This window comes from Platichthys flesus, chromosome 22, assembly GCF_949316205.1.
Source record: "Platichthys flesus chromosome 22, fPlaFle2.1, whole genome shotgun sequence".
In the NCBI taxonomy this organism is placed as follows: Eukaryota; Metazoa; Chordata; class Actinopteri; order Pleuronectiformes; family Pleuronectidae; genus Platichthys; species Platichthys flesus.
This window is the reverse complement of record NC_084966.1, coordinates 1,291,486-1,306,293: the sequence shown is the minus strand read 5'-3', so window position 1 is coordinate 1,306,293 and position 14,808 is coordinate 1,291,486. Positions and strand designations below refer to the sequence as shown.

Below are 14,808 nucleotides of genomic sequence, written 5' to 3'. Positions count from 1 at the left end.
ACTGTGTGAAATAAGCAGAGGGACTTAGCTGCGATGTGTAACAACAACACACACACACAATCCTCCCTTTCACACAAACTCTGAAACCACGTCCAGCAAACACAGAACAGTGAGAAGCGAGTCCAGAAGATGACACGAAGCCAAACAGCTGGAGAAGCACCAGATGAGACCGTGAAACCAAAAGGTGAGGATGGAGAGAAAACAGAGTGCTGAAGATGAGTCTGGAGCACGGGATGTTTGCCAGCTACATTGCACCTGCACCACTCAACAGCCACCAAGCGAGGGGGGGGGGGGGGGGGGCACTTCTGATTGTTCTCAGCTCCTAATGATGAGTGCAGCACCTTGAAAACACAGTTTGCTTTCACTCTCTCTCTCCCCGTGTTCACCTGAGGCCTTGCGTCTAGCAGGGCCGTGCAGCAGAGCGGGCCGCGGGTGTCTGGCCGCCGCTCTGCCTGCGCTCTTTCGAGATGGAGAGCGAGTTTGGAGGACTGACAGCTTATTCTGCTCAGCCCTCCTCATGCCTACTGGCAGAGAAAAGGGAGAGAGAGGATTACACCGACAGGAAACACAGACCGAATCAGACAACACTCGTTCTCCAACACAAGATCAAAACCTTTTTTCTTCTTCGTCTCCTCTCTGGGATGGTGGCCGGGCAGTTTGCGGGACACTTTGCTCTCTGCGGTGCCAGCGGGGCCCCTTCCTCTGCCAGGGGCCCGTTTAGCAGGTCTGTCCACCACCGCCACCGCCACCGCGGGCGAGCCGGTGGAACTCTGGGTGAGAGGAAGGGCCTCGATTTGCTCAGTCATAATACTTTTGTCCTCATCTGCAGTGGAGAGGGATCAGAACAACAAGCTTCCTGATGCTAGAAATGAACTTTAATTCACTTTTAAAACATGTTTTCACAAGTTATAACTATTAATGTACAAGCCCCAGTACCTTGTGAGTCCATCCAGCCACTGTCTGTGTCCAGGATGGAGACGTCCAGTGTGGTCTCATCGTTCTCCCCCTGACTCGTCTCCTGAACCTCCTGACCAATCTCTACATCTTTCTCCTCCTCTTCATCCATCCTCTTCTCTTCCTCCTCTTCATCCATCCTCTTCTCTTCCTCCTCTTCCTGTTTCCTCCCTTCTTCTCGGCTTGTTTCTTCTACTTCTTCCTCCCCCGTCCCGTTGTCTCTGCCTCCATCGTGGTCGGAGCACGGGGACGAGTGGGTCGCACCACAACTCCGTTCTTCTCCTCCTGACTTTGGCTCTTCATCCTCCACCTGGTCGCCTCCCGTCTTCTCCTCTTTCTTTCTGTCTTCATCCTCACGCGTCTTCGGAGTAACAGGCTCCTCTGCTTCCTCCATCATCTCCTGAGGCTCCTCAGCCATCTCTATATCGTCTTCATCCTCCTCCTCTGCTTGTGCTTGAGGTATGACGATGATGGAGGTGGCTATTTGTGAGTGGATTTGGGCTTTTGGGATCTCTTGTGTTTCTGTGACTTCTTGAATCTTCTTATCTTCTGAAGATGGAGAGAAGACTGAAGATCTGTTTGCTTCTTTACCTTGTTCTGATTCTTTCTGCTCGGGTGGCATTGTGTCTTTGTCCAACTCTGGCTTTTTCTCATCTCTGCTCTCAGATTCTAACTCGTCCTCTGCTTTGACATCCTCCCCAGCTTCGTCTTTAGCTTCTTGGCTTTCTGAAAGTGCGTCCTCTGGAGATTTGGGGCCGGTGGGACTCTTTGGAACTCTGCTCAAAGGGTCCACAGGACAGAAGGTGAAGGAACTGTCCGGGGGGATGGGGGAAGCCTCTCTGGACGGGTCTTTCTCCACGTCCACCTCAGGGATGGCTTGGATCTTGAGGTCGCCAGTCAGGCCGCTCTCCAAACGGAACTCATTCAGCCTGTCTTTGGACCCGGTCATTGGGATTCTCAGGCGATCGGGTTTCCCTCCACTCGTCACGGCTCTTTCCATCATCTTGGACGTCATCACTGGTGAATCCTTCTTGTCTGGTTGCTGGATCCCCTTGTAACCACTGAGTTCTTCCTCGACCTCGCTCTCCACAGTCTGGAAGCACTGGTGCGGAGAGTGTCCAGGACTGGGAACATCTGCCGGAGAAGGCATCGGCCCCGAGTACTCGTTGAAAACACAGTAGCCCAGTTCCTCCAGCTGGTTTTCCCTCCTCGAGATGGTATCTCCCAAAGCGAGCCGGGCCAGAGAGCTACCCACGAGGGACGACACATTGGTTGGCACCGACTTTCTCCTCATGTGGTCGACCTCCCTCCTCCCCCCCGACAGCTGAGGCAGCGCTCCCGCCAGGTCCAACATCTCAGAGAGGCAGAAACTGGACATTTCCTCATCAGGACTTGGAGGCGTTTCTTCAGCAGGAGCCTCCTCCTGTGCGTCAGTAGATGTTTCAGTGATGGACACCGCTGGAGGAAGCTTGGGGTCATGGCTCTCCACGGGAGGCGTTGAAGGGTGAACGTCGGTTTCGTCAAAACCTCCACTGATTGGACACAAACTCTCTGAGAAGGAGCTGGACTCCTTCTCCGAGGATCTGACAGTGATGTTCAACGAGAGGCTTCTCTGCTCTAACGACACTTCACAGCTGGACGTCTTCACTGTCTCCTCCTCTTCGTCCTCTTGCTTCAGAACAACATCTTCAGGTTCTCTTGACTCCGTCTCTGCCACTGTGCTGAGCTCGTAGTAGCTCTGAGGTTGGGCTGAATTGTCTCCAGGGATTTTTGAGGACGTCTCAAAGTAAGTCGCAGCTCCTGGTTTCTGTTCTACCAACATCCCAGATGTGCTCTCGGACTCTGCACCAGGTTCTGGACTTGATTTGACGTTTTCAATCTCAGTCACTGGTGTCTCCTGCATTCTAATGTCACTACCTCCATCTTGTTCTGTATCTATGGACTCAGCTGTCGGTTTCTCTTTGCTTGGTGCCGACTCTTCTGACTCTTTCACCTCTTCTGACTCTTTCACCTCTTCTGACTCTTTCACCTCTTCTGACTCTTTCACCTCTTCTGACTCTTTCACCTCTTCCGACTCTTTCACCTCTTCTGACTCTTTCACCTCTTCTGACTCTTTCACCTCTTCTGACTCTTTCACCTCTTCTGACTCTTCTACTTCACCCTCTTCGTCTTTTCTTGCCTCCTCCATAGAGGAAGCTTCTTCATCTTTCACAGACGGAGGAGGAGGAGGAGCTTCACTCGAGGCGACTTCTTCCCCTTCAGGATTCGCTTCCTCAACAACCACCTGCTTCCCGAGCAGCGAGGGCACTTGCTGCTCGTCTTCTTTCACCACAGACTCACCCGACTCCGTACTGAGACATTCTTCTTCCGGCCGGGCTGCGAGTTCGAAGGACACTGTACAACTTTCTCCGTCTTGGAGTCACGCTACCTAAAAGCTTTCGCGAGCAGCATCCACAACAAGCCAATACAGAGAAGCGGAGGCCGTCTGCACACAGATACAGAAGCTCTCCATCAGGCAGAACACACAGCGCGGGGGGGGGAAGTACAGCACCTACGACAGCGTGCAGAACTGGAATGAAGGGATGAGTTGCATGACGTCACATGACGAGAAATAAATGTCCAGAAACATATTGAATTCCTATTGTAATACCCAGGGAATATATACTTTTAGTTTTCACAGTTTTGTGAAGTGAATTTATAGTGAATTCATTTACAGATATGGATTATAAGTGATCTTAGGAACAATAGGAAAACAGGTTTATCCTTGGGATGGAATGAAAACAACATCGAAACTCAAAGTGACGGATACACAACAGCCGTAGAATCGACTCTGATTCGTGAAGCACCCGAACAGGTGGGCGTTCTCAGAAACACAATATTCCAGCAGGATCCACAGAACAATACAAAAATACACTCAAATCTACGATGCTGGACTGTTCACACAGTGAGATTGGCATTTGCAATGTAGCTGGCAATACAAGAGGGCAGAGAGGTGATCAACCGCAACATGGTTGATCAGGTCTTCTAATGTCGCTCCGATGGAAAGCGAATGGTATGGGGAAAGCACAAAAATCAAAGTGTGGTGTTGTGTCACTTTGCAAAAGGCTGAAGAGCAAAGAAGCCGGAGGAAGGTTCGGTGGCAAAGCCGGAGTCGCATCACACTTTGGAAACCGAGAGAGGAAAAGTCTCCGTGCCCGATAAACAGAGCACGAGAGGATCATGCAAAGAAGGAAGTGAACAGTCGCACATTCACGCGGTTGAACCACACAAACACACAGACACACACACACACCTTTTGGAGACGAGCTGCGTTCACCTGGATGAGCTCCTCCATTGAGGACCTCAGGTGTCTGCTGGCAACCCAAAGCCTGGGGCTCTGCTAAATAATCTGTCTGCTCTAAGAGCGAGTCTCCTGGCTGCTCATATGACACCTCCTCCTGGGGCCTGTCGGGAGCCTCCTGCTCCTCCTGCTCCTCCTCCTGATCCTCCTGCTCCTCCTCCACCTCCTTCTCTACTTTATCTTCTTACAGCAGGAAAGGAGGGAGACACATGGATGAGACATGGAGGACGACAAAACTGGGGTCACATGGTTTGTCACTTTCAGCTCTGATGGAGATGTACAGGATGCAATCAACACAACCTACAGACTCTTATTGATTTGTACATATTGAAACACAGCTACATCATCACATGTATTTAGAGTATTTAAAGTATGAGGGAAAAGTCCCTGTGGATATTTTATGTGTGTTGTGTTTAATAAACCATAAATCATGCAGTGAAGCCTCCACCAAGGTTCTGTCTGTTTGTTTGTCTGCAGGATGACACAAAATCTACTGACTATCAGAAGTATTTTAGATATTTAAGAGATCAACATAGAAATCTAGACCTACTTAATTAAAACCTGGTTTGGGCCTTGGCGGAGGTGTGAACTCTACTTAATCTACTTCTACATCTGGTTGATTGCATGCCACATGCACAGAGGAAACGATCAGAAAACACTTGTTGTTTTCCGAGAGCTGAAAGCTGATGTGTGAATCACAAACTGGAAAGACAAAGTGAGTCAAAGCAGAAGGGAGGAGATGCTGAGAGGGGGGGGGGGGAGATGAGGTGAGGGGCTCCGGTGGCAGGTCACGTGAAGCGAGAGAGGATGTTAGTGTGTTAGTTTTATCTTTAGAGTCGGATTGGACAGTGTCTGAGTGGACAGGACAGAGAGGGGACAGGCTGCAGACGTCTTTAAGGTGATCAGTGGACATGCAGAGCGGCAGAGAGCCCTGAAACTAAAAATCAAAGGAGGAGAAGAAGAAAGGAGGAGGAGGAGGAAGAGTGCTGCCTCGTCTCGAGACCCCAAATTCTCCAGATGCACACGTTTGACCATTTCCACCATTCACACTCTCATGCTGGAGGGTCTGGTGTGGGTTTCCGTGTGTGTACCTTGTGCCACGGGCCCGATCTGCTCAGCGGATGGAGAGGGGGGAGGGGAGGGAGGCAAATTGGCTGAGTCATCCACTGCGAAGGGAGAGAGACAGAGAGAGAGAGAGAGACACACAGGGAGGACAAGACGTGGATGGAAGGAAGGAAATGAAAAACTAACAACCAGCTAATAACGCTGGTGGCGTGTCTGATGCAGAGCGGAGATCCCAGGATCCTCTGGGGTTTGATTAGTGACTAGTCTGCTTGTTTCTCCAGAGCAGATTCATAAACAGATTATAAAACAACAACTTACCTTAAAAACATCACATATTTTCACTAGAGCTGCTCAATATTCAGATTCAAAATAAAACCCCACAAAACATGCAAAGTTAGCCCCTGGATAAGAAGCTTTCTTTCTCCTTTAGCTTGTCCTCCTCTCTTTCTTTCTACGCCAAAGCAAAGAGTGATGGAATCTCCAGCCTTTTCCAGAGCTGCAGCAGATTGTTCAATCACATATGAACGTGTTGGAGGGATTGATCGTTTTTCTCTGGCACGGCACAAACCAATCACTTTCCCCGGCTCGCAGCCATCTGGCAGCGTGCGGCCTGTGCAGTGCCGTCCAATCAATGTCTCCAGTGACTCATGCACATGAGCAAACACCCCACATCTGTACCTGTCGTTCCAGGATGTGCAGCCGCCCCGCCGTGGAATCCGTTCTCCTTGTAGCCGGAGCCGTAGGCGGAGTAGCCGTTCTCGCCGTTCTCTTGGCCGTTGGAGGCCCAGTGCTCGTCTGGCTGCCGACCGTCTGCCATGCCTGGACGCCGGGGAGGGGACGGGTCACCTGCTGGGAGACAGAGACAGAGACAGAGACAAGAGAAAGATCAGGGATGAGGATGAGCAAAACAAAAAAGAGGGGATTCCTCTGAAGCGGCTCTATACGATGTGGCAGAGCAGACACTAGGGGGAGGTAAGGAGCCACGCTGCTGCTGCTCCACCGGCTTTGTCTTTGTCTCAGCGTCCACGTGCTGAGACAGGAAGCTGAGAGACAACTGATCTGCATCCCTCGCTCGGAATTCAACCATTCTACATTTCACACGACTTCAAAAGAAGCATCATGTGTTTGATTTCAGTCGACATGGTGTCAGATTCAAACACACACACACACAGACACACACACGCTTGATTTATTTTTTAAATATCAACAAAAAAGCAAATCATCGTCCCAGAATGAAATAAAAAGCACGACAACACGCAGCTTATAAAAATGATGGGTGGAAAAGGGGGAGAAAGAAAAGATGTGGACACACCCCCCCCCCATACACCCTTCACATCCCATCAGCACCAGAGAGAGGGAGGCTGTTACCACGGCAACCAGTACCGGTCTTATGGGTGGAGACACACACACAAACACACACACACACACCTTGGGATACATAATTGCACTTATTAGCTTGGGCGCAACAAGCCCCCCTCCCCCCCTCATTTATTTCAATAACAACAGAAGACAGCATCGAGTGGAGCAGCCCCCCCCCCCCCCCTGTTTAAACAGGATGAGCACGAGGACCCTCCCTCTCTAATAAACTGCATCTTCATCATCAAGCAGCTGATCCATCAGAACAACCTGTGTTTCCTCGTCACCTCCACCAGCAGCTTCCTCTAAATCTGTGTCTTTCTCAAGCTGCTCTTCTCTTTCATCATGTTCTTCCTCCTCTTTTCTCCTACTATCAGCCCATGTGAAATATACTGGTGTCGGCCTGTGCACCCCTCCTCTTCATCCCTCTCTCTTCCTGCCCATCCCTCCTCATCCCTCCCTCCTCCCCTGCAGTGCTGCGTGGCGACAGGCTCTCGGTGATGTGGGTTAATGTCTGCTGCAGTGGGAAGATGTGAGGATCAGAGGAGAGAGAGAGGAGAGAGGGAGGAGGGAGGAGGGAGGAGGAGTAAGGACCCACTGACACTGGGGAAGATACTGGGCCAAACTGTCTGAGAGTAGAAATCCCAGCCCAGGGCTCCGTCTACAGTCGCAGCTGTTGCTAAGGAAGGAAACCAGTGCGCTGACAGCCAGGCGGTGTCGATGCTGGTTCAGAGCCGACCGGCTTCCAGCTGCTGGTTAGTAAATAACAGGCCAGCGTCTGTCTTCACACTTTGTCCCTGAGAAGGACGATGACAAAGCAAAGAGCTGCTTTGATAGAGAAAGAGAAAACGACCAGAATAGATCATTTCCTAACAGATTCAGACGCACAACTTCACAGGGGGCCAGACTCCCTTTATGATGATGCCTGCACAACACTACAGTCCCACAATCTAAGAGAGGAATCCAAAGAAAGAATCCTGCACATGCTCTTTAGAGAGGTCTGGCACATGTGTTCAGGTTGGTTTGGGTGGTTATTGTTTTGAACGAATTGATCCACCGTTATTTACGGTTCTTCACAAACTGATGAAACCAGGAGAAATCAGCTTGTTTTTCTTGTGTAGAATCTCAATCTGTGAAATATCAGTGTTAAGTTAATGGTTTTTTGTTTTGAGAGAGGAGAAAGGAAGCAGAGCCGCTCAGCGTGTGATGGGGGACGAGGTTAAATCAACAGCAGCATCAGTCAAAGAAGCCCTGTCACATCTCGTCACATCTATGGACTCAACCTGGAGGCCTCGTCTCTGCCAGAGAGGGAGGGAAGGTGAGGAGGAGGCCCCCCCCCCCCCCACACCCCTCGTTAGTATGTCTCACACTCGCCACACTTCACTTTACCATCCAGCCCGAGCATCCCTCCTCTTCCTCATCGCAACGGCGCCACCGCACCCCAGCCTTAATCCGACCTTACTTCCCCTCCCTGTTTGCAGCTACCCCCCCCCCTTCTTTCCACCAGCCCCACCCTGATCTGGGTCAGCCATCACGCCTCCGTGGAGCGCCGCTCTCATCGGAATGTCACCATCCATTTAGGAGGGAGGATGGAATCTCTGGCAGCCCCTCAGTGGGCCAACCTGCCCTTAATCCTCATTGTGTGTGTGAATCAGATCTCATCATGTAGAATACCATCTCTATTGTATCTCCTTGGTGTCTTTTATACTGTAAACTGTTATTTTCTATAGTTGTATATTATTTGAACTTTTAACCCTGATTTATGTTTTCAGTTTCTCTTATTCTCAGAGTCACAGTGATGTTTTATTCACTGGACATAAGAAGCTTTTGTCTCCTGGTCCTCTTCTCCTGCTGCCGTGAGTAGTTTGTTCACTAAGACACAATAAGGAGGTCACTGCTTTGCTTTTCCATAAATAATCAATACGTCAGACAAATTATTTACATGTTTACAGACATGTGAACATTTGATGATTGTCACAAACACTAACTAGTACATCCAACTTTGATTGGACCAAAAAACAACCTGCTGGACTTGGCTGGGGGGGGTTAGTGGCACGTTAATTGGAGTATATGTATGAACACTGCATGGTTTGTTGCAAGGTATGATGGGTAAATATCACATTGACAAGGAGGACGACAGCAAGGTTGTCGTGACCTGTAATTAACCCGGACTCCAGCTTCCTCCTTCTTCTCCTCCTCCTCCTCCTCCTCCTCCTCCTCCTCCTCCTCCTCAGCAGACGAGCGGATTAAGTTTTGTTGACTCAGCAGAAACGTGTGCGGGACTGAAGCATAACCAGTGAAGTGTGAATGAACAGTGTGTGTGGTGAACACACACACATACACACACAGAAAGAAAAACACACTCCTGCTTACAGGAGATTCAGGGAGGATTCCACTCCCTACAAATTAAGTACCGTAGTACAGGCAGTAGAGGTGCACTGAGATTATGTGACTAATCATTTCGGATTAAACTTTTTCATTATCACTAAAAACCTTTTGCCTCAGTTAAAGAAATTATGAATCAAAGTTGTAAATTGGAATCATGTGATGAGATGCTGACAGCGACAACACGACAACAAATCAGTGGAACGATTTTATAAAACTGCAAATTCAGTTAGAATCAAAGCTTCAACTGAAGAAGTAAAAACCAATTTTCATTATTGATTTATTGCCAGTTATTACCTCAGGCTCTCAGCTCATGTTTTCTCCCGTTTGTTTGTTTGTCAGCAGGACGACACCAAAAAAACACAGATTTCCAGGAAACTGGAAATGTTCTCGGACATTGTGAGACGTTTATAATATTTTCAGATTTCAGGGGGAATAATTGACGATATGAAATGCTTCAGTCTCACAGTCTTCAGATCTGCCGGTGAATCCACTGACCTGAAAACTTGCAGGACTCCACCAGGGAGGCTGGAAGCTCATTTATAAGAGTATTTCAAAGAATATACAACAATTATTCATATTAATAAGAACCGTCTTGATGTATTTGTAGTATTGTTCTCTAGTTTTTCTCAAGAATATAAAATAAAGTACGATTCAAGAAAGAAAACGATCATTTAAAAACTGTAAATTAAAATATTCATTGATTCTTATCATTGCTAATTATGTGCTGTTCTTCCTGTTTCCCCTTTAAGTGGATTAAAGAGTTGAGCCGGCTGCAGCTTCCTGCTGTGTCATCGGCTGCTCTGCACCTTCAGCCTCAAGTCGATGCTTCCTGGCACGCACAAGCCCCGCCCTGCGGTGATGTCACTGTTCCCATGGCGACATGAGACCCAGAGGAGGGAGGGGAGGGGCCGGGCCGGTGGCGGTCAGGAGGAGGATGGCGGCGGCGGCACAGAGCTGCACTTCGACCACGTTATGGATCTGGAAATAGGTCACCAGACCCTGCAGGCGTGTTGGGGTGAGTGAGTGTGTGTGTGTGTGTGGGGGGGGGGGGGGCTGTGTTACGTTTCTAACAAAAATAGGGGCCGAACCTTTTAAATCATCAATACTCTGATGGCTGGTGGTTGAGGGCAGAGGGTCCTCCACATGTCACTGTCTTATCTCTATGGACATTTGGACACTTGGATTTAAACACGATAATAAAAAGCTGATTCCAGGTTTGTTAACGGCTGTATTTCAACCTGACTCAACTTTCTTTTCATTTTAAAGAAATGTAGAAAACTGAAATATTGATCATTCAACAGCAATTTGCCGACTGATTAAATTGCCAGATAATCAATAATCGTTAAAGTCGTATTTCAGTGGTTCCAGCTTCTTGAATATAAACAATCTGAGCTTCGAATGTGGGAACATTAGATCTGAGTCTGTTCTGTATATATAATATATAACTTAAATCCCTGTGTGTCACAGCTGAGGCGTCTCCCTGCTCACGCCCATACACACACCTACAAACACAAACCCACAACCTCCACCACACTCAAATAAACACACCCTCTCCCTAACGCCCCCGAAAACGCATCCACAAACCCACAACTCTCTGCCTGAGAGCGAACACATTGTTTAAATGAGCTAAATATAGACGCACACACACACAAACACAAGGCTTCTTTACTCTCACAATCTACATTTAGCTTCTCCCTGCGTCTTTTCATTTCCTGTCCAGTAACTCAAACTTTAAAAAACACCAGACTGGAGTTTCCACTTATTCACTACTTCTTTTTTTTTGTGTCGGGGGGGAGGGTGAAAATATCTCGATGACATCAACGCAAACAATCGGCCCTTAACCCCCCCCTCCCTGACCCCATCCCTCCATTATACATTCATAAACAGCCAGGCTAATCATCTGCCTCAGTGCGGCCACTTACATCTGACTCCCAGGCCCCCCCGATGAGTCATGGGAAAAGAGAGAGTGAGAAGTCCCGGGAGTGGACGAGGAGCTCAGCGTCTGGCAGCCGACCAGACTTCTGTGTTTTACTTTAAGTCGCTGAGCATTAAAAAGCTAAAGAGGCGTAAAGACAAGGTTTAATACAGAGGTTCTCTATCCTGAGTCGTGAGGGATGCGAGCTGGTGACACGAGCAGAAGGTTCGGTGTAAGAAGGCCGAGACCTCCGAAGGAAGCAGCCCCAGAAAATTCCTGACTTGGGACGCAGCCACAGTTTCCTGCTCGGGACTCATAACACAACTGTCTTCTGTGAGGGAATTAGAAAGGAAATCAACTCTGCACCAGCTCCACCAGCTGCCTCTGGCTCGTCTCCCCAGGCTCGTCTTGGTGTTTTAATGTCAGATTGCTGGAGCTGCTGGTGTCTGCACAGCTGCTCCAGTGTTTCTCACTTTCTACCACAAGCTAATTTGACGAAGCTGCTTGTGGCAACGTGGGGACGCTCCATTATAATCAAAGTCCAGACAACATGTGTGTGCATCTCATAACCTGTGACACATGAGCAGGTGAACATTGTCTCTGTGCCGCCTGGAGCTCACCTGACTGGAAGCTCTGTCTTCACTGATGAGACGGACGAGGGACGAGTGTCTGCTCAGATCTGCCTGCAGGAGACAAGAGAGGAAGGAGACATGTCAGGAAACCAGTCAGCTGAAGTTTCACTCTCATCATCACACAGGACTCTGACTCGGTGCCATCTTTACGCTGTGACCTCCGAGTCCAGAATTGTCCCGGCTTGATGTTCAGCCCGAGGCGGCAGCTGAGCTCTGACCAGGGTCGCCGGGTTCGTGAGACTAAAGCCAATCACAACCATCCGACTGCCCACGGCTCGATTGAGAGGCGGCAGAGAGCGTCACAACGTTTCTCTGAGGATCTGGAGTCAGTTTGTTGAGGTTTAAATGTTTTTATTTCAAATATGGATTATTTATGTCATTAAAATGCAAAATACCTTTATTCCAACCAGCGGACAAAAGAGGAACCAGACTTCTAAAGTTTCCCAATTCTGCAGGAACCCAGTGATCTGGTCACCGAGGCTCTGCCAGCTGAATTAATCCAAACCTCCGTGTGGCTCTTCTAAGCTTCCGCTGATCGGCTGTACGCGACAACAAAGCCCAAAATAATCTCATCTGTCCAGAGTGTGTGCGCTCAGGCGTGTGCACGTGCACCGTCAGCACACATCCCTTTGTTGTCTCCCCCTGCATTTTAATGTGTCTTTCATATTGAAATTTGATGCGTTATTCTCCTCACATGTTAAATATCCCTCAGATTCTCTTAATTGCATCTTTTAACTTTATTTGCATCTTCTAACTGTGTCAGGTTTAAATCAATGTAAAATAAAACCACGATATTTAGAACATTCCTTCTTCTTGCAGCAGGAAGTCAACTCAGATTTTAGAGACAAGAAATGAAAAAATACCAGCATGGACACTGGCGGAGCCGCAGAGTTCAAATATGGCACAAAAGCAGAAAATCTCATTAACAATTCATGTTTTCCAGGTTTAGTTTAAGTGGAATTCAGAGAAACTGTAAAACAAACATGTTCAGAGGCTTCGACTGAAAACTAAACAAAATGGAAAGATGAGAAAGTTGTAGACAGAGAGAGAGAAAGAACAAACAAAGGACTGAAGGGACGATAATAATCCAAGAGAGTGAATCTTTTCCATAAACAAGTGATTACAAGTGAACGTGTCCTTCTCGAGCCGACCAGACAAACTCTCCACTGCAGAGAGACGTTTTTTAAGATTTGTCAAATTCCTGGATTCCGGGCCGAGCCAGGGGATGAGCGAGGGGCTTACAGCCGCCATGAGGAAACACAGATTCTCACGTTTACTCTGCTTTGGGACCGGGAGGAGGTGGAACACCAGAGCATCCTGTTAACCTTAAAACAGTGTGAAAGGAGAGAGAGAGAGATAGAGAGAAGGAGATAGAGATTCTCCAAACAGGACGGAGGTTGATTTATTAGAGGAGAGAGAAGAAGAAGAGGCCTGGAGTGAAGAGGGAAATCACACAAGAGGAATAATTCTCCTCTTACAATAAAGAACGGATTCAGTTTACTACAACCACAGTTTAATATTTCTTTTACACACAGGAAGGATATTGATTTTAAGGTGGAATAGATATTATAGGTTTCTTAAAGGATGGTTTCTCAAGACCCTTCTTATTTGATAGCTACAGAAGTGAAAAATAATATTTAGCTCTTGTCACTTCAGGGACTTCTGTCTAAAAAGATAATAAAAACAGGTAGTTGAACCAAAATGTGCAAAATAATTGTTGGTATTAGATTTTAATGTGAAGGACTGATTAAATAGATTTGTCTAATTTACCAAATTAAATTAAAAAAAAAAAATGAAAACAACTTCACAGCATTTTAATGTCTCTTCAATCGTTTATTAAAAATAATCGAATTTGTTCTCTGTCTGCACGTAAAGAGGAGGAGGAGGCAAAAAGCCATAAATAAGCCTCAGAGGGAAACGAGTTGATGTGATGGAGGAGACAGAAGAAAGGAGACAATCAGGAAACTGAGGTCAGACAGGAAATAATGTCTCTTCAGGGGAGAAGCTCCGCCAAGTAAAGAGAGGGATGAAGAGAGAGGGAGATGGAGAGATAGAAAGAGATGTGTAGTTACAGCTCTGACCAAAAATATCAAGAGGAAAAACTTTATACCTCTAGACACACGCGTTAAATCATCAGAGTAAATGATCCATCGCTCCTGACGCCTCGTTTTTCATCCGACTGATGGAAACTCATCATAAACTCACTGGTACAGAGATTAAGAGTTAAACCAGTGAACAGATTCATGCAAATGAGATGAAACGAGGAGGAGAAGATTAATGGAAACATGCATATCTCCTAATCTTAACTACAAACTCATTCATTACAACTTTGACAGATAATTTCTCCTGAAGCTCATCAGACACCGACAGTCCACCCAGCAGCTCATGTTGTCGGTCGACTTAACGGAAGAAAAAACGTTGTTCAACAAACGAGCGACTCATCTCACGTCCCTGGAAAGAAGGAACACGCTGGACTCTGCGTTTTCCTTTGACCTGCATGTTCCTCCAGGGAGGACAGAGGCCGAGTGGGTCGAAGAGGGAAGAGGAGGCGGAGGGAGGAGTCAGAGAGAGATGAAGGAGGGGAAGGAGGTCGGAATCTGACCTAATCCACAGACTTCATCAAACAGAAAATGAATCCTAATCTCTGCACGCAGCTAAAAGGCCTGATAAGCCTCCAATGAGCCACCAGAGGAGATAAAGGGGGAAATGACAGAAAGATATTTTCAGACTCAATCCTGCAGCCGTCAGGATGCATCACAATAACAGATAAAGGAATCGCATCAATCACCTCATTAGTGGGAACTCTTCATGGGCTCTGGATTGATTTCTGGCACTTGAAACTCGTCTGGCACCGAGGGAGAGCGACCTGCCCGGAGCAGGAGGCAGTAAAAACAACAACAGCTCAATAAGCCTGGATTCAATTCCAGCTCCACAAAGTCGTTTCAGAGTTCCATCAACCTGGTTATTGTGTTTACAAGGAGCCTGATGCCGAGTCAGACAGTCGGGACATGGAGTTCTGTGGTGATGGGTAATTAACTCTAAACGCAAATGCACCAAAGTTTATTTTACATCTCCACAATCTTTCCTTATCCATATCGGTGTCAGGCATCGATACAGTTTCTGGTCTTTTCTCTTGAAATCGTTGAAACCACTAAACA

At 47.6% G+C, this 14,808-nt stretch overlaps 1 protein-coding gene across 4 annotated transcripts in view; it reads right to left on the bottom strand.

Annotated features, from left to right (window-relative positions):
* The window catches only part of LOC133933750 (microtubule-associated protein 2-like), a 38,718-nt gene that overhangs the window by 6,753 nt on the left and 17,157 nt on the right, over window positions 1–14,808 (bottom strand). For 3 of the 4 annotated variants that reach the window (XM_062380957.1, XM_062380961.1, XM_062380959.1), the window contains exons 3-8: window positions 11,639–11,701; window positions 6,038–6,205; window positions 5,386–5,460; window positions 937–3,330; window positions 614–823; window positions 387–524 (exon numbers count right to left, since the gene is read on the bottom strand). In XM_062380957.1, the coding sequence (XP_062236941.1) occupies window positions 387–524; window positions 614–823; window positions 937–3,330; window positions 5,386–5,460; window positions 6,038–6,176 (2,956 nt within the window). In that variant the 5' untranslated portion in view covers window positions 6,177–6,205; window positions 11,639–11,701. Of the gene's footprint in view, window positions 1–386; window positions 525–613; window positions 824–936; window positions 3,331–5,385; window positions 5,461–6,037; window positions 6,209–11,638; window positions 11,702–14,808 lie in introns of all 4 variants that reach the window. The other variant, XM_062380958.1, reaches the window with a different exon arrangement.